This window comes from Ranitomeya imitator, chromosome 2, assembly GCF_032444005.1.
Source record: "Ranitomeya imitator isolate aRanImi1 chromosome 2, aRanImi1.pri, whole genome shotgun sequence".
In the NCBI taxonomy this organism is placed as follows: domain Eukaryota; kingdom Metazoa; phylum Chordata; class Amphibia; order Anura; family Dendrobatidae; genus Ranitomeya; species Ranitomeya imitator.
Window position 1 is genome coordinate 204,525,740 of NC_091283.1, and position 19,997 is coordinate 204,545,736.

General features: G+C 42.1%; 1 protein-coding gene across 5 annotated transcripts in view; it reads left to right on the forward strand.

The window, feature by feature from the left end:
* Positions 1-19,997, forward strand: part of MVB12B (multivesicular body subunit 12B) — a 149,034-nt gene that overhangs the window by 121,201 nt on the left and 7,836 nt on the right. For 3 of the 5 annotated variants that reach the window (XM_069748511.1, XM_069748512.1, XM_069748514.1), the window contains 2 exons: positions 8-63; positions 2,483-2,563. In XM_069748511.1, the coding sequence (XP_069604612.1) occupies positions 8-63; positions 2,483-2,563 (137 nt within the window). The remainder of the gene's footprint in view (positions 1-7; positions 64-2,482; positions 2,564-19,997) is intronic. The other 2 variants (XM_069748513.1, XM_069748515.1) reach the window with 1 other exon arrangement.

The window sequence follows — 19,997 nt, forward strand, 5'->3', positions numbered from 1 at the left end:
CTTTCAGCAATGGATGGCGTTCCTTTTATGATTTCCGAGAAGTTTGCCTGTGCGTCAGAGGCGGTGAGTGTACGATCCACGCTATAGTCTGTTCACTATTAATACGGGAAATCTAAGATAAAAAAAAGTCTTTCTTTTGAGAAACGGCGCCGCTTTTCTCGATAGGCTCTGTCTGATTTTGCAGCTCCATCCCGTTGCCCGGCCACCTTTTTTGAGGATAATTAAATAATAACTTACTCAACTGGATAATTGTTGGGTAAATATAATATTTGTTATTTTGGCTTCAGTAAAAATGTTGCACCGTTTGCCTTCTGTAAACTGTGTTTAGCACTAATTATATTATCCTAAATGCCCCAGATGGGAACAGCCCTTTATCTGCCAGGACAGACCTCGCCCATTACCAAGAGTGACGCTCTCAGGAAAGCAGGTTGACCCTTTCTTGTAATTACAGTGTGAGACCTGATGAAGCCTTTCTCTCCATTAGAACTAGATAGAACGTTCCTATTCGTTCCTGCTGTCGGATTGTCCGTGCGCAATCTGTATAAATAATTCCGTTCTTAAAGTTCTGTTGTCCAGATCAGTCCAATTCTGGACGATTGCATATCCGAAAAGTTGGTTAACCTTCCAGAGATATTACAGGGAGAAGAGTTTGATAGGAATGTAAGTTATTAGCTGCTTAATATAAAATGGCATGTCCGATAATATGGGTTATGCCATCACCGATCCTTCAGGGTGGTCTGTACATGCAGCCCCCTACAGCTCATCCCTTAGATTCCTGTGTATAGGTAGATCTGTTCTCCTAGCCATTATTCCAATCACTGTGATAGGAAATGCAATAGCACAAATGATTAATAATTGTTCTACTGCTCTTATCACTAAGTATCACTTCTTTACTAGCTTATGTAATGGTGGTATTAGTAGTAGTAGTATTATTTTATTATTAGTAGTATTTTATTAGTAGTATTTTTTATTAGTATTTTACTATTATAATTTTGGTATTTTAGTATTGTATTTTAGTATTTTATTAGTTGTATTTTTATTAGCATTATTTTAGTATGTTATTACTATTATAATTTTATTTTTTTGTATTATTATTATTTTAGCATTTTATTAAATTATATTGATACATATTAATAAAATAATACTAAAATAATACCAAAATTATAATAGTAATCACATAATGTGATAAATTATGATAGATAATTGTGATAATATTTCTTATATTACTGTTATAATTTTAGTATTTGTATTTTAGTATTTTATTAACATTTCTTAATATAATTATCACAATTATTCTACTATTAACGTTTTTAGTATTTATCATTTATTTTTGTTAATTTATTTTTAGTTTTATATTTTGCAAATATTGTTTTAAAACACCAATAACGGAATATTTGCAAAATAATAGTACCATTAATTAAAAAAATAATATTAAATAAAATTATAGAGCAGTAAAGAAGTGGATATATAATCATAAACACAGTAGAGCAATATGCCAATATTTTATACATTTTCTAAAAATAATACAAAAAAAATCACACAATTTACTTCGGTTTTACGTAGTCTGGTGTTTTTTTTCTGTTTTTTTTTTAAATATAATCTTAAGGGCAGGTTGTGTTTTTTAAATGTTTTTGTTTTAGAAATATAAATATTTTTATATTGTTCTACTGCTTTTATCTTTAAATATACACTTCTTTACTAGTTCATGATTTTTTTTTGTTAATTTTTTTTTTAGTATTACCTTGCAAATATTTATGTTTTGGGGTTTTATTAAAAATATGTAAAACTTAAGTCAATTGTATATATTTTTTATATTTTTTATGACTAATATCCTTTTTTTTTGGGGGGGGGGGGGGGAGACTGTCTGTTTTAAATTTTTATTTTAGACTAAGTGTGATATTTTTAAAATTTTGTTTTAAGAGGTATGTATATAAATATATTTTAAAAGAAAACTAAATATATCATTTTAAAATTACAACAGTTTTAGAAAAGTATACAATATGAAAAAATTAAATGTGTATGTATACATATATAATATGATTTTGTTTATTTTCATACTTTTTTTAGTACTTTTTTCGCTCCATTTTTTAAAATTTTACACATTTTTATTTTCTAAAAAAAAAAATATTAATTTACAAAAGTGAAAATATTTTATATCATTTTTAATACACAATACAAATATTGATAGTTTCTAAAACCATATTTCATCTGTGGGTTGTGGTGTGGGTAAGTCGCAATACACATTGAAGAACAGGAATGTTTTCTTAGAAATTGTCATCAATTCCTTTGGTTTTGCTGCCCTCATGTGGTCAGCAGTAGTATTGCTGGAATTGTCTTTAGCCACAATTTCTTATCCGAATAGATTGTTATATTGATCAGAGTTTGTGTTAAAGAAAATGAATGCACTGATTTTATTTTTTTGCAATTTAAAGATTCCAATTTTATTTTTTTTAATTGAACCTCTTAAATTCTGGTTAATCAGAAAGAGGTTTATTTGTTTCAGATGCAGCAGGTTGATCTTTTGGGGATTACAATCAAGTCTCTGGCAGAAATCGAAAAAGAGGTAAGACGAAAACGAGCGATATTTTATTTTTTTTTCCCTATTGTCATATATAAATGGAAGCTGTCACCCGGTTTTCCCATTTATAAACAAAAGCCACCACTTTTAAGCCCTCAATTACCGCAGTCCATCAACTTGTATATAAGCCACCAATTGCTCCTGCATATCCCAAAAATACTCTTTAGAAGTCTCCTGTGCCATATCTTGATTACTCGTTTAAAGCCTCATACTAAGAAAATGTAGCAAAAATGTAGAACAACTTGAATCTTAATTGAAAATGAAACCTCTTTACTGTGCTGTAATCTCATCTCTTTGGGGTATATTTGACATTTCGAATATTTTTTTTTTTTAGTAAGTTTTTTTTTTCTTGCTTTTCTTTTTGTTGAGGAGTTTAAATCATTTTCCTTGGACTCTTACAGATGCGGCAATACAAAATATCTGCTTTTATTTCCCTATTTTTCATGGGATATAATATTTAATATTAGTTCGTTCTCCTGTTCTAAACCGTACCCTAAGTCTTCTGAAGGGAAATACGCTACTGTTGCTGTTGTGTTGGGTTAGCTTCGGACCCGTTTAATCGAAGCTGGTGGCAGTGATACAGTGTGCAGACTGTTGAGTGATGCTGCAGCGACTGCGGCGTTGATAATTATTGTTCCTGCCTGAGTGGGAGTAGTTATCGCGTCGCTGCAGCGTGCCCAATAGCCAGTACATAGCAGGCAGCCTTTCTGGCGACTAATTATCCAGGGTGCAGTACCTAATCTGAGAGTAAGGGGGGCGCCAGAGAGCTGCAAGTGTTAAGTGGAACTGTAAGCGGGATATACATAAATCCCTGCAGTTTGTGGTATATTGAAAGCAGTGGGATACCTAGCATAAGCCCCTGCTGTAAACTAAGAGGTCAATAGCCTTGTGTGTGTTTTCTCATCACATTGCTAGCAGTGGAGGGATAACTAAGATAAGCCCCCTGCACATGTGATAGTTGTCTGTTGGCCTAAAGTCACCCCGAATCGTGACAATTGGGGCCAGCGGTCAGGGGAATCTCTTACATCTACATCTCCTCCCTGGTATCAGTCTACCACCCTACCCGTGCCCTCCGCTAATGACCTCAGGTTAGCATCCTCAATAATCAGAACCTCCCACTCCCGTCTCCAAGACTTTACACGTGCTGCGCCGATTCTTTGGAATTCACTACCTAGGTTAGTAACATAGTAACATAGTTAGTAAGGCCGAAAAAAGACATTTGTCCATCCAGTTCAGCCTATATTCCATCATAATAAGTACCCAGATCTACGTCCTTCTACAGAACCTAATAATTGTATGATACAATATTGTTCTGCTCCAGGAAGACATCCAGGCCTCTCTTGAACCCCTCGACTGAGTTCGCCATCACCACCTCCTCAGGCAAGCAATTCCAGATTCTCACTGCCCTAACAGTAAAGAATCCTCTTCTATGTTGGTGGAAAAACCTTCTCTCCTCCAGACGCAAAGAATGCCCCCTTGTGCCCGTCACCTTCCTTGGTATAAACAGATCCTCAGCGAGATATTTGTATTGTCCCCTTATATACTTATACATGGTTATTAGATCGCCCCTCAGTCGTCTTTTTTCTAGACTAAATAATCCTAATTTCGCTAATCTATCTGGGTATTGTAGTTCTCCCATCCCCTTTATTAATTTTGTTGCCCTCCTTTGTACTCTCTCTAGTTCCATTATATCCTTCCTGAGCACCGGTGCCCAAAACTGGACACAGTACTCCATGTGCGGTCTAACTAGGGATTTGTACAGAGGCAGTATAATGCTCTCATCATGTGTATCCAGACCTCTTTTAATGCACCCCATGATCCTGTTTGCCTTGGCAGCTGCTGCCTGGCACTGGCTGCTCCAGGTAAGTTTATCATTAACTAGGATCCCCAAGTCCTTCTCCCTGTCAGATTTACCCAGTGGTTTCCCGTTCAGTGTGTAATGGTGATATTGATTCCCTCTTCCCATGTGTATAACCTTACATTTATCATTGTTAAACCTCATCTGCCACCTTTCAGCCCAAGTTTCCAACTTATCCAGATCCATCTGTAGCAGAATACTATCTTCTCTTGTATTAACTGCTTTACATAGTTTTGTATCATCTGCAAATATCGATATTTTACTGTGTAAACCTTCTAATACGATTAATCCCCAATCCCCACAGTTTTAAGCATACCCTAAAAACTCATTTGTTCAGACTGGCCTACCGCCTCAATGCATTAACCTAACGATCCCTGTGTGGCCTATTTATAAAAAAAAACAAAAAAACAATCAGGTTCCTCGCATCATGTTCTCATTCACTTTATGCAGTATTAGCCCTCTGTGTCTGTACTGCTACATACTTAGGCAGTTAACTGGTTCATGCAGCTTTACATGAACACCTGAGCCTTACACTATGGCCGGTCCGAATAACTAAAGCAATTGTTACCATCCACCTCTCGTGTCTCCCCTTTTCCTCATAGTCTGTAAGCTTGCGAGCAGGGCCCTCACTCCTCCTGGTATCTGTTTTGAACTGTATTTCTGTTATGCTGTAATGTCTATTGTCTGTACAAGTCCCCTCTATAATTTGTAAAGCGCTGCGAAATATGTTGGCGCTATATAAATAAAAATTATTATTATTATTATTTTTTACATAGAGAAAAGGAGGAATTCAAATATAAAATTCAAATACATCGATATATGTGCCACTAATGCGGCAAGCCATGTGGCTGCTATGGGACCCGTTAGTTGGGGAACCTGGTGCTGACGCTGGCCCCACCACTACCCGGCCAACACCCCCGCCAGTCATCGTAAGTTCATCTGTCTGCATCCTGGATCCTGATAGTTACAGGCAGTGATGGAAGAAGGAGACCCAGCTCCCTCCATCATTCTTCCGCGACGTCTGATGTCTTGGTCTCAGCGCAGTGGGCGCAATGATGTCATTACATGACTCCCACTGACCTGAGATGTGCGGGCACTTAAGAACACACGCTGCAGAGACCAGAGGAGCTGGGGAGCGAGGAGGGGAGATGAGAATTGTATTTTTTTTTTTAAATCAATAAGTACATTGTAGTGGCCATAATGTATGGAGGACTATGGGGAGCGCAGTATACTGTAAAGAGGACTATGGGAAGTGCCATATACTCTGCAGGACTGTGGGGAGTGCAGTATACTCTATGGAGGACTGTGGGGAGTGCAGTATACTGTATGGAGGACTATGGGGAGTACAGTATACTCTATGGAGGACTATGGGGAGTGCAGTATACTCTATGGAGGACTGTGGGGGGTGCAGTATACTCTATGGAGGACTGTGGGGAGTGCATTATACTCTACTAGATGGTGGCCCGATTCTAACGCATCGGGTATTCTAGAATATGTATGTATGTATGTATGTATATAGCAGCCACATAGTATATAGCACAGGCCACGTAGTATATAGGAGCCATGTAGTATATAGCGGACAAATACTATGTGGCCTGTGCTATATACTATGTGGCTGCTATATACATACATACATACATACATACATACATACATACATACATACATACATACATTTTGTAAAATACCCGATGCGTTAATACAGGCCACGCAATATATAAAAGTGGCCACGCAGTATATAACACAGGTGACGTAGTATATAACACAGGCCATGCAGTATATAACAGTGGCCACATAATATATAGCACAGGCCACGCAGTACATAACACAGCCCACATAGTATGGGGGAGTACTGTATGCTCTGGAGGACTATGGGGAGTGTAGTATACTCTATGGAGGACTGTGGGGAGTGCTGTATACTCTACGGAGGACTATGGGGAGTGCATTATACTCTATGGAGGACTGTGGGGAGTGCAGTATACCCTATGGGGAGAGCTGTACACTCTGGAGGACTATGGGGAGTGTATTATACTGTGAGGAGGACTATGGGGAGTGCATTATACTTTATGGAGGACTGTGGGGAATGTATTATACTGTATGGAGGACTATGGGGAGTGCTGTATACTCTATGGAGGACTGTGGGGAGTGCAGTATACCCTATGGAGGACTGTGGGGAGTGCAGTATACTCTATGGAGGACTGTGGGGCCTATTATATGTGGGCTATTATAATATTTGGTTTGTGTGGGGGCCATTACTGTTTGGAGTGTTAGCGAGGGCCATTATACAGTGTGGTGAGCTGTGGGCCATTATACTGCCCATTGTACTGCATGGAGAACTGTGTGGGGGTTATAGTTGGGAGATCATACTGTGTTGGGGTCACAATCCTATGCTTGTGGGGGGTGCTATGGAGGAACACACTGTGGTGGTATCATGGTGTTTGTGGGGCACTTTTGCTGAGATCCTACTTTATGGGTGCAATTAATTAATCTAGGGGCTTCGGTAGCAGGACAATTACTTTGTAAAGTCTGCAAAGTTATGAGATATGCTTGCTCTTCGGTCACACCTGCTCACCTGTTTGTTTTTTGTTGGTTTTTTTTTTACTTACTGCTAATTTATCCCTGAGAATTTATCTAAGTTGCATTTTGTCACCAAAAAAATTTTGCCTTGTGCAGCATAGTAAATGTGATAGAAAACTCTCACTGAGTTCTGAATTTTCAGATGCACAATCACACATTAGCAGAAATCAGCCTATAAAGGTGCAATGCAAGCTTCTCTAGGTGGATCGACATCTAAAAATTATTTATCATGAATATGTTAACAATACACATTATTGATTAGTATTTGCTCATGAAAGATGCAGAATAGCTAAAGATGACACCTAACAATGAGATAACCGTTCACTTTCTATGAGGGTAGCGGCAAATCCAGTGCTTGTAGCCAAATGAACAATATGTCTCCCATGTAGTAAAATAGAGAATGTGACCCATATTTCCTGTCTTTCTCCCTCCTTGCTTTTCTTTTACTCCTTTGTTTCTTTCTTCTGTTCCCAAATGGCTGGAGATTCGTCTTGATTATAATTGCTGTTAGCCACGCATATCTAATTTTTTTTTTTTTTTTTTTTTTAAAGAGCTAATTAGCGAATACTCGACATCTTTGTGTTGTGCTCAGATCAAGTCGCCTCCTTGCAATTCAGCTCCAGGAGGTTTGCGTTTGACAAAACAGTCTCCTACTTGACTGCGGTAACCCCTTCTGTTCCTTATATGACTCGATAGTTCTGTTTTAAAGAATACCCGTCACCAGATAAACGTGTCCAGGTTTTGCTTTTATTTTATTCCTATTGCTCCTCTGAGTATTAGTTTTCTTTTTTTTATAACACGACTTCTGTTTCCAGAGGTATGGTTCTTTTTATTTAGTTTTAGTTTTTAGATCTGTACCTTGGGGGCGTTGCTCACTGGGTAATAATGCAGAGCAGCCTAAAGACCCGCCCCAGCGGAGCCTGTGAGACACTTCCTCTTATTAAGACTGAGTGAGCGAGTGTACTCGTTGCTCGGGTGGTCTCCCGAGTATTTTGTAACTGCTCGGACATTTAGTTTTCGTTGCCTCAGCCTCATGACTTACATCTGATAAATAACTTGTTTACGTGTGGGGATTCCGTAGCAACCAGGCAACCCCCACATGTACTCAGGCTGGCTAGCAGCCGTAAATCTTGCAGCTGCATCAACAAAAATTAAATCTCCGAGCAGTCACAAATACTCGGAGACCCCCCCCCCCCCCCCCCGAGCAACGAGTACACTCGCTCATCACTAATTAAGACCATAAAAATTAGTACGAAGAAGTCTAATATATCGGGAACATTATAGTGGAGTTAAAACAAAGCAAAAAAAAGTTATTTCTTTCCCGCTACTCCCCTGAATAGAGTAAATCCTGACCACTTTTGACCTCAGGACAAGTCTTCTAAATAATATTGCTTGTTGCCAAATTAATATTCGGTATAAGTACCTCTTTAATAGCATCAATGGGACACCCAGACAGAGAGCGTTTCCAAAACACTTCTCACAATCGGTATTGTAACTGGGTCTACTACATCTGAGTCTGAGGTGTACACGCTCCAAAATGATGCAGAGCGCACATTCGGTTTTTTTTTTTTACGCCATTATAGACTATAGCCCCATCGGCGCATACGTCCATATCCCGTTTTGTTGGGGGTTTCAGACATAAGCCTCAACGCAATCACCGAACGAATGGCGGAATGAAATGTGAAAGTACCCTTGGGAGAAACCGTTGTCATAAAGGAGTTTACTTGGTCTGTACAATGTTTTTTTGAGTTTTTCTTGTCATTAGCATCCACATAACTGCCAGAACCCAATGTTTCCCTGCGAAACATTGCTCAGAGCATCACAGCCTCCATTGACCTTCTGCCCTTAGTTCATCCTTGTTCCATTTCTTCTCCAGGTAAGTGATGCAGCCACGTGATGTGAAAGAAAATGTAATCAAGCCATCTTCTGTTGCTCCAGTTCTGATGCTCACACGCCCAATGTTGAGAGTTTTGGCATTAGATAAGGGTCACCATGAGCACCTTGACCAGTTTGTGGCCTCACAGCCCTATAGCTGAGATGTTCTCACTTAGTCTATGCCACAATTTTTTGCTATAGTATCTCTCTTCTGTGGGAACGGACCAGATGGGCTAGTCGTCACTCCCCACGCACATCGATTAGCCTTGGTGCCCATGATGATGTCACTGACTTACCAGTTGCCTTTACTTAGATCCTTGATGGTAAGGAATACCGGAAACATACCATGAGACTTGCCGTTTTGGCGATGCTTTGACCCAGTCATCTAGCCATCACGATTTGGCTCAGATCCTTACAAGTGTCCATTTTACTTCTTTTGATGCATCAACTTCGAGAACTGACTGTATGATGAATCCTCTACCTCAAGTCAAAATACATACTTGTCTCATTAGTTTCTCAGAGCTTGAAATGAACTAGACCTCTCCTTTCCCATCACTTCAGGCATTAAACAGCATCCTTCTGACTCTCAATCGACAATTTGTGTAACCACCATTTTTCTTCAAAATTTTGAGAAGGTTTCAATCGAGCTCACCACTTTTGTGTTAGAGAGAAGTATCCCAGGAGACTTCCAGGGTGGACAGTAGGGTTGAGCGACTTTTAGTTTTTTAGGGTCGAGTCGGGTTTCGCGAAACCCGACTCTCAAAAGTCGAGTCGAGTGAAATCGGCTGATTATCGCGAAAAGTCGGGGATCGACCAAAACACGAAACCCAATGCAAAGTCTCTCTCTCCCCCCCCAAACCACCCCCCCCCCCCCCCGTCCCTGAACAGAAAAGTTGGTGTATCGTTACAGCGCACAAGCGAGAAGATGGCGATAGGCGTGCACGCCCCTTAGACCTATGTCACCACTCTGCCCACGCTCCTTCATTGGCTGAAAAAATGGTGCCAAATGCGTCATGCGAAATGTGACTTTGGCGCGAAGATCGCCGACCGCATGGCCGATCCCACACTACGGTCAGCGACTTTTGAATTTGTCCGATCCGTTTCGCTCAAGCCTAGTGGACAGTCCATGGTCTGGGTTTGGTGCACGGAGTATTCCCTGGTCAAATAGTTCTCAATGGTCCAAAAGGGGATGTTCTCCAGCACCAAGGAAAAGTAGTTAAAACTTTAATCACATAGGCTAAAAATTGGCCGAATGTGCACACATTAAAAAAAAAAAAAAAAAACTGCATAATTCGCATAATTAATAAAGGATGTATCAAGAAGCATAGAAACATACAATTCAGGTAGGTTTGCCAGTTACAAGTCAACAATACATACTCGTATACTACTTTAAAAATTAGGTGCTGCTCTTTTTTTTTTTTTTTTTTTTTTTTTAACCACTCGTATGACAGGATCAGAGTGATGGTGCAGCAGCAATCAGGAGAATACAAGTGAATAAAAATGTAGAAACCGAAAAACTATGGTCCAAAGCCAAGGTTCTTTCATCCCGCAGCGCACATACAGTATAACATGATAGACCACAAGGAGAAAGTGCAGGATGCAAGAAATCTCAATGAAACATATGATTTTTTTTTTTTAATTAAATATAAAAAAAATACAGTGGGGAAAATAAGTATTTGATACTCTGCCAATTTTGCAAGTTTTCCCACCTACAAAGAGTGGAGAGATCCGTCATTTTTTTTCTTGGGTAAACTTCAACTGAGAGACAAAATTTTAAAAAGAATCCAGAAAATTACATTGTATGATTTTTCCATAATTAAATTGCATGAAATAAGTATTTGACCAGCTACCAACCAGCAAGAATTCTGGCTCTTACGGACCTGTTAGTTTTTCTTTAAGAAGCCTCCTACTCTACACTCATTACTTGTATTAATTTAATCTGTTTGAACTCGTTACCTGTATAAAAGACACCTGTCCACACACTGTCAGACTCCAACCTCTCCACCATGGCCATGACCAAAGAGCTGTCTAAGGACACCAAGGACAAAATTGTAGACCTGCACAAGGCTGGGATGGGCTACAGGACAATAGACAAACTGCTTGGTGAGAAGGCAGCAACTGTTGGCGCTATTATTAGAAAATGGAAGAAACACAAGATGTCAATCTTCCTCGATCTGGGGCTCCATGCAAGATCTCACCTTGTGGGGTAAGGATGATTCTGAAAAAGGTCAAATATCAGCCCAAATCTACACAGGAGGACCTGGTCAATGACCTGAAGAGAGGTGGGACCACAGTCTCAAGCATTACTATTAGTAACACTACGCCGTCATGGATTAAAATCCTGCAGGGCACTCAAGGTCCCCTGCTCACGCCAGCACATGTCCAGGCCAATTTGAAGTTCATTAGTGACCATCTGGATGCTCCAGGGGAGACATGGGAGAAGTTAATGTGGTCATATGAGACCAAAATAGAACTTTTTGGTAACAACTCCACTTGCCATGTTTGCAGGAAGAAGAAGAACCACAAGAACACTATCCCAACTGTGAAGCATGGTGGGGCAAACATCGTACTTTGGGTGTGCTTTTCTGCAAAGGGGACAGGTTCACTGCGCGATATTGAAGGAAGAATGGATGGGGTCATGTATCGCAAAAGTTTGGCCAACAGCCACCTTACTTCAGTAATAGCATTGAGGATGGGTCGTGGCTGGGTCTTCCAGCAGGACAATGACCTTAAACACACAGCCAGGGCAACTAAAAGAGAGGCTCATTAAGAAGCATTTCAAGATCCTGGAGTGGCCTAGCCAGACTCAAGACCTGAATCCAATAGAAAATCTTTGGAGGCAGCTGAAACTCAATGTTTCCCAATGTCTGTTCCAAAACCTGAAAGATCTGTATAGAGGAGTGGGCCCAAATCCCTGCTGCAGTGTGTGCAAACCTGGTCAAGAACTACAGGAAACGTCAGACCTCTCTAATTGCAAACAAAGGTTTCTGTGCCAAATATTAAGTTCTATTTTTCTATTGTATGAAATACTTATTTCCTGTAATAAAATGCAAATCAATTATGTAATAATCATACAATGTGATTCTCTGAATTTTTTTTTCTTTAGATTCTGTCTCTCTCACAGGTGAAGTGTACCTACGATAAAAATTACAGACCTCTCCATTCTTTGTAGGTGGGAAAACTTACAAAATCAGCTGAGTATCAAATACTTATTATCCCCACCTTAGATAAATAACTAAAACATGCCAAAGTACACACACAAAGATGGTGGGTGAGCCACAAAATAAACATACATATACACTGCTCAAAAAAATAAAGGGAACACTAAAATCCCACATGCTAGATATATCTGAATGAAATATTCCAGTTGAAAATTTTTATTCATTGCATAGTGGAATGTGTTCAGAACAATAAAACATAACAATTATCAATGTAAATCAAAATGAATATCCCATGGAGGTCCGGATTTGTAATGATGCTCAAAATCAAAGTGGAAAATCAAATTACAGGCTGATCCAACTTCAGTGGAAATGCCTCATGACAAGGAAAAGATGCTCAGTATTGTGTGTGGCCTCCATGTGCCTGTATGACCTCCCTACTGTACAACGCCTGGGCATGCTCCTGATGAGGCGGGCGGATGGTCTTCTGAGGGATCTCCTCCCAGACCTGGACTAAAGCATCCGCAAACTCCTGGACAGTCTGTGGTGCAACATAACGACGGTGGATGGAGCGTGACATGATGTCCCAGATGTGTTCAATCGGATTCAGGTCTGGGGAACGGGCGGGCCAGTCCATAGCTTCAATGCCTTCATCTTGCAGGACCTGCTGACACACTCCAGCCACATGAGGTCTGGCATTGTCCTGCATTAGGAGGAAACTAGGGCCAACCGCAACAGCATATGGTCTCACAAGGGGTTTGAGGATCTTATCTCGGTACCTAATGGCAGTCAGGCTACCTCTGGCGAGCACATGGAGGGCTGTGCGGCCCTCCAAAGAAATGCCACCCCACACCATTACTGACCCACTGCCAAACCGGTCATGCTGAAGGATGTTGCAGGCAGCAGATCGCTCTCCACGCTATCTCCAGACTCTTATCACGTCTGTCACATGTGCTCAGTTTGAACCTACTTTCATCTGTGAATAGCAGAGGGTGCCAGTGGTGAATTTGTCAATCCTGGTGTTCTGTGGCAAATGCCAAGCGCCCTGCACTGTGTTGGGCTGTGAGCACAACCCCCATCTGTGGACGGCGGGCACTCAGACCATCCTCATGGAGTCGGTTTCTAACCATTTGTGCAGACACATGCACATTTGTGGCCTGCTGGAGGTCATTATGCAGGGCTCTGGCAGTGCTCCTCCTGTTCCTCCTTGCACAAAGGCAGAGGTAGCGGTCCTGCTGGGTTGTTGCCCTCATACGGCCCCCTCCACGTCTCCCTGGTGTACTGGCCTGTCTCCCTGTAGCGCCTCCAGCCTCTTTATACTATGCTGACACACAGCAAACCTTCTTGCCACAGCTCGCATTGATGTGCCATCCTGGATGAGCTGCACTACCTGAGCCACTTGTGCAGGTTGTAGAGTCCGTCTCATGCTACCACGAGTGTGAAAGCACAACCAACATTCAAAAGTGACCAAAACATCAGCCAGAAAGCATTGGTACTGAGATGTGGTCTGTGGTCCCCACCTGCAGAACCACTCCTTTATTGTGGGTGTCTTGATAATTGCCAATAATTTCCATCTGTTGTCTATTCCATTTGCACAACAGCATGTGAAATTGATTGTCAATCAGTGCTGCTTCCTAAGTGGACAGTTTGATTTCACAGAAGTATGATTTACTTGGAGTTAGATTCTGTTGTTTAAGTGTTCCCTTTATTTTTTTGAGCAGTGTATGTCTCAGATACAGAAATTTATATAATGCAATATAAGGCTACGGAATCAAAAAGAAGGGTGCAAATATTGACGAGACACACATTCCATCCAAAAAATCATAGTAATAAGTCACGGGGACTAAAAGTAAGTAGTCGAGGTCACTGTGGACAAAATAAAATCACCCTGATAAACTATGGATTCCACAAATGTTTAAGACGACATGAAAACAATGCAATTCACCCGACGCGCGTTTCACAAGTGCTTCATCCAAGATCTGGCATAGTTTTGTTTACTGCTTTGGCATGTTTTACTTATTTCTCTCTCTCTACATTTTTTTTTATGATGTTCAATAATAAAACTTAATATATTTTATGTAGATAACTTGCATCTTGCACTTTTTTCCTTTTGGTCTGTCATGAATAAAAATGTAGGTAAATATATTCTGGCAACACACTTGCTGGTATTATAAGTCTATCAAAATAATTTTAAAAGGGTACCTATCACTAGTATTTTGCAACATAATGTAAGGGGAGAGACCTTGATTATAGCGATGTATCTTATTGGGCTGCTTACTGCAGTTTTGATAAAATCCCTGATTTCTCTGCTGCAGATCTACTAATTCTCTGAATGCTGACCTTTATATCCCCGCCCACACTGGCAGCTTCCTGCCTATGCAGTGTACACAGAAAGCTGCCTATCAGTGGTGGGGGCGGGTTTATACAAAGCTCATGAATATGCAGGACTACCGGACAGCAGGTTTTCTAGCCCTCTAGTGATAATCTCTTGCTTATCAAACAATGATTTTATCAAAAGTACAGAAAGCAGCCCAGTAAGTGACACATCGCTGGAATCAGTGTCTCTGCTCCTACACCAGGTTAGGAAGCATAAACACTTTTTAAATTCTACATCTTTGAGTATAATAATGACCTTAAGAATGTATTCTTTCTGCTGAGATGGTGCTGCACTATATTTTATGGTTTGTGCTTTGGTCTGAAAAAAGGAAGAAAAAGGTGATTTGCACAAATTGTCAATGTTTGACAACATTTCGGACATGCAAAAACAAAACCCCCCAAAATTAGTGACCAATATATCCCCCTTTCTTTATGATGACACTCAGCAGCCTCCATCCATAGATTCTGTCAGTTGCTTGATCTATTTACGACCAACATTGCGTGCAGCAGCCACCACAGCCTCCAGACACTGCTCCGAGAGGTGGACTGTTTTCCCTCCCTATTTTATGAGGGACCACAGGTTCTCTATGGGGTTCAGATCAGGTGAACAAGGGGGCCATGTCATTGTTTTCTTCTTTGAGACCTTTACTGGCCCGCCACGCTGTGGAGTACTCGGAGGCATCTGATTGAGCATTGTCCTGCATGAAAATCATGTTTTTATTGACGATACCGACTTCTTCCTGTACCACTGCTTAAAGAAGTTGTCTTCCAGAAACTGGCAGTAGGTCCGGGAGTTGAGCTTCACTCCATACTCAACCCGAAAAGGTCCCACAAGTTCATCTTTGATGATACCAGCCCATACCAGTACCCCACCACCACCTTGCTGGTGTCTGAGTCGGAGTTGAGCTCTCTGCCCTTTACTGATCCAGCCTCTGCCCATCCATCTGGCCCATCAAGAGTCACTCTCATTTCATCAGTCCATACAACCTTTGAAAAGTCAGTCTTAAGATATTTCTTGGCCCAGTCTTGACGTTTTATGTTTCTTGTACAAAGGTGGTTGTTTTTCAGCCTTCCTTACCTTGGCCATGTCCCTGAGTATCGCACACCTTGTGCTTTTTGTTACTCCAGTAATGTTGCAGCTCTGAAATATGGCAAAACTGGTGGCAAATGTCATCTTGGCAGCTTCACGCTTGATTTTTTGCCCACCTATTTTGCCCAACACACTTCTTGCTACCCTGTTGCCTATTTGCCATGAAATGCTTGATTGTTCGGTGATCAAGCTTCAAAAGTTTGGCAATTTCAAGACTGCTGCATCCCTCTGCAAGACATCTCACAAGTTTGGACTTTTCAGAGCCCATCAAATCTCTCTTCTGACCCATTTAGCCAAAGGAAAGGAAGTTCCCTAATAATTACGCACACCTTATATAGGGTTTTGATGTCATTAGACAACACCCCTCCTCATTACAGAGATGCACATCACCTGATTTTACTTAATTGATAGTTGGCTCTCAAGCCTGAACAGCTTGGAGTAGGACAACATGTATAAAAAATATCATGTGATCAAAACACAACTTGCCGAATAATTCTGCACACAGTGTATGTTAGTGGTCGTAACAGTGAATATCTATGCTACTCTAATGCCCTGGACATGGGGTAAGCAACATAGGTTATCAGAAGAAATGTGCTACATTTCTAATTGGATGCATTGCTATAATTATTATACCTACTACATATTGGGGTACACATGTATGTCTACATATTGGTATGTATTTATGTACGGTATGTCTGTGTGTGTATATATAGATATACAGCAGGAGAATTAAGTATTGAATGTGTCATATCGTTAACTCATCCAATCCACACAGGCAAATAAATTAAACCATATATGTCCATAAATTGTGTAATAATGAGAAATTACACAGGGAAAAAGTATTGAACACACTAAAGTTTTTTTGATACTTGGTGCAAAAGCCTTTGTTGGTGATGAAGCTTCAAGACTCCTCCTTGTATAGAGAAACTAGTCACAGGCATTGCTCAGGTGTGATTTTTTTTTTTTGTCCCATTCTTGCACATAAATACTCTTCACATCCTGAAGGTCCCGTGGGTTCCTTCTATGAACTCGGCTTTAATTCAGGTCCGGTGATTGGCTCGGCCATTTTAGTAGCTTTATTTTTTTCTCTGAAACCAACTGTTTCCTTGGCTGTGTGTTTGGGATCATTGTCTTGCTGAAATGTTCACCCTCGTTTCATCTTCAACATCCTGGTAGATGGCAGCAGATTTGTATCAAGAATATCTCGGAACATTTGTCCATACATCCTTCCTTCAATCACATGAAGTTTTGTCCGAGTCATATTCTGAAAAACGGTCCCACGCCATGATGTTCCCACCTCCGGCTAGGATTGTTATTAACCCCTTCCCGACCTTTGACGCCACGTAGGCGTCATGAAAGTCGGTGCCAATCCGACCCATGACGCCTATGCGGCGTCATGGAAAGATCGCGTCCCTGCAGATCGGGTGAAAGGGTTAACTCCCATTTCACCCGATCTGCAGGGACAGGGGGAGTGGTAGTTTAGCCCAGGGGGGGTGGCTTCACCCCCTCGTGGCTACGATCGCTCTGATTGGCTGTTGAAAGTGAAACTGCCAATCAGAGCGATTTGTAATATTTCACCCATTATAACGGGTGAAATATTACAATCCAGCCATGGCCGATGCTGAAATATCATCGGCCATGGCTGGAAATACTAGTGTGCCCCCACCCCACCCCTCCGATCGCCCCCCCACCCCCCCGATCTGGCCGGTACACTGCTCCGGCTCCCCTCCGCCCTGTGCTCCGCTCCCCCCCGTGCTCGTGTCCGCTCCCCCCGTGCTCCAATCACCCCCCCGTGCTCCAATCACCCCCCCTGCACTCCGATCCACCCCCCCCCCCGTGCTCCGTTCCACCCCCCCGTGCTCCATTCCAGCCCCCCCGTGCTCCGTTCCACGCCCCCCGCGCTCCGTTCCACCCCTCCCGCGCTCCGATTCCCCCCCCCCGTGCTCCGATCCCCCCCCCCGTGCTCCGATCCCCCCCCCCCCGTGGTCCCCCCCCCACCCTATCATACTTACCGATCCAGCCGTGGTCCCGTCCGTCTTCTCCCGGGCGCCGCCATCTTCCAAAATGGCGGGCGCATGTGCAGTGCGCCCGCCGAATCTGCCGGCCGGCAGATTCGTTCCAAAGTGCATTTTGATCACTGAGATATAATCTATCTCAGTGATCAAAATAAAAAAAATAATAAATGACCCCCCCCCTTTGTCACCCCCATAGGTAGGGACAATAAAAAAATAAAGAAATTTTTTTTTTTCCACTAATGTTAGAATAGGGTTAGGGTTAGGGGTAGGGTTAGGGGTAGGGGTAGGGTTAGGGGTAGGGGTAGGGTTAGGGGTAGGGTTAGGGTTAGGGCTAGGGTTAGGGGTAGGGTTAGGGGTAGGGTTAGGGTTAGGAATGTGCACACGTATTCTGGTCCTCTGCGGATTTTTCCGCTGCGGATTTGATAAATCCGCAGTGCTAAACCGCTGCGGATTTATGGCGGATTTACCGCGTTTTTTTCTGCGCATTTCACTGCGGTTTTACAATTGCGATTTTCTATTGGAGCAGTTGTAAAACCGCTGCGGAATCCGCACAAAGAAGTGACATGCTGCGGAATGTAAACCGCTGCGTTTCCGTGCAGTTTTTCCGCAGCATGTGTACAGCGATTTTTGTTTCCCATAGGTTTACATTGAACTGTACACTCATGGGAAACTGCTGCGGATCCGCAGCGTTTTCCGCAGCGTGTGCACATACCTTTAGAATTAGGCTATGTGCACACGGTGCGGATTTGGCTGCGGATTCGCAGCAGTGTTCCATCAGGTTTACAGTACCATGTAAACATATGAAAAACCAAATCCGCTGTGCCCGTGATGCGGAAAATACCGCGCGGGAACGCTGCGTTGTATTTTCCGCAGCATGTGAATTCTTTGTGCGGATTCCGCAGCGTTTTACACCTGTTCCTCAATAGGAATCCGCAGGTGAAATCCGCACAAAAAACACTGGAAATCCGCGGAAAATCCGCAGGTAAAACACAGTGCCTTTTACCCGCAGATTTTTCAAAAATGGTGCGGAAATATCTCACACGAATCCGCAACGTGGGCACATAGCCTTAGGGTTAGGGTTGGAATTAGTGTTGTGGTTAGGGGTGTGTTGGGGTTAGGGTTGTGATTAGGATTATGGCTACAGTTGGGATTAGGGTTAGGGGTGTGTTGGGGTTAGTGTTGGAGTTAGAATTGAGGGGTTACCACTGTTTAGGCACATCAGGGGTCTCCAAACGCAACATGGCGCCACCATTGATTCCAGCCAATCTCGTATTCAAAAAGTCAAATGGTGCTCCCTCACTTCCGAGCCCTGACGTGTGCCCAAACAGTGGTTTACCCCCACATATGGGGTACCAGCATACTCAGGACAAACTGCGCAACAATTACTGGGGTCCAATTTCTCCTGTTACCCTTGTGAATCTAAAAAAATGCTTGCTAAAACATAATTTTTGAGGAAAGAAAAATGATTTTTTATTTTCACGGATCTGTGTTGTAAACGTCTGTGAAGCACTTGGGGGTTCAAAGTGCTCACCACATATCTAGATAAGTTCCTTGGGGGGTCTAGTTTCTAAAATGGGGTCACTTGTGGGGGGTTTCTACTGTTTAGGCACACCAGGGGCTCTGCAAACGCAACGTGACACCCGCAGACCATTCCATCAAAGTCTGCATTTCAAAAGTCACTACTTCCCTTCTGAGCCCCGACGTGTGCCCAAACAGTGGTTTACCCCCACATATGGGGTATCAGCGTACTCAGGAGAAACTGGACAACAACTTTTGGGGTCCAATTTCTCCTGTAACCCTTGGGAAAATAAAAAATTCTGGGCTAAATAATTATTTTTGAGGAAAGAAAACGTATTTATTATTTTCACGGCTCTGCATTATAAACTTCTATGAAGCACTTGGGGGTTCAAAGTGCTCACCACACATCTAGATAAGTTCCTTTCAGGGTCTAGTTTCCAAAATGGGGTCACTTGTGGGGGGTTTCTACTGTTTAGGCACATCAGGGGCTCTGCAAACGCAACGTGACGCCCGCAGAGCATTCCATCAAAGTCTGCATTTCAAAACGTCACTACTTCAATTCCAAGCCCCGGCATGTGCCCAAACAGTAGTTTACCCCCACATATGGGGTATCACCGTACTCAGGAGAAACTGGACAACAAATATTGGGGTCAAATTTCTCCTGTTACCCTTGGGAAAAATAAAAAACTCTGGGCTAAATAATTATTTTTGAGGAAAGAAAACGTATTTATTATTTTCACGGCTCTGCATTATAAACTTCTATGAAGCACTTGGGGGTTCAAAGTGCTCACCACACATCTAGATAAGTTCCTTTGGGGGTCTAGTTTCCAAAATGGGGTCACTTGTGGGGGGTTTCTACTGTTAAGCCACATCAGGGGCTCTGCAAACGCAACGTGACGCCCACAGAGCATTCCATCAAAGTCTGCATTTCAAAACGTCACTACTTCACTTC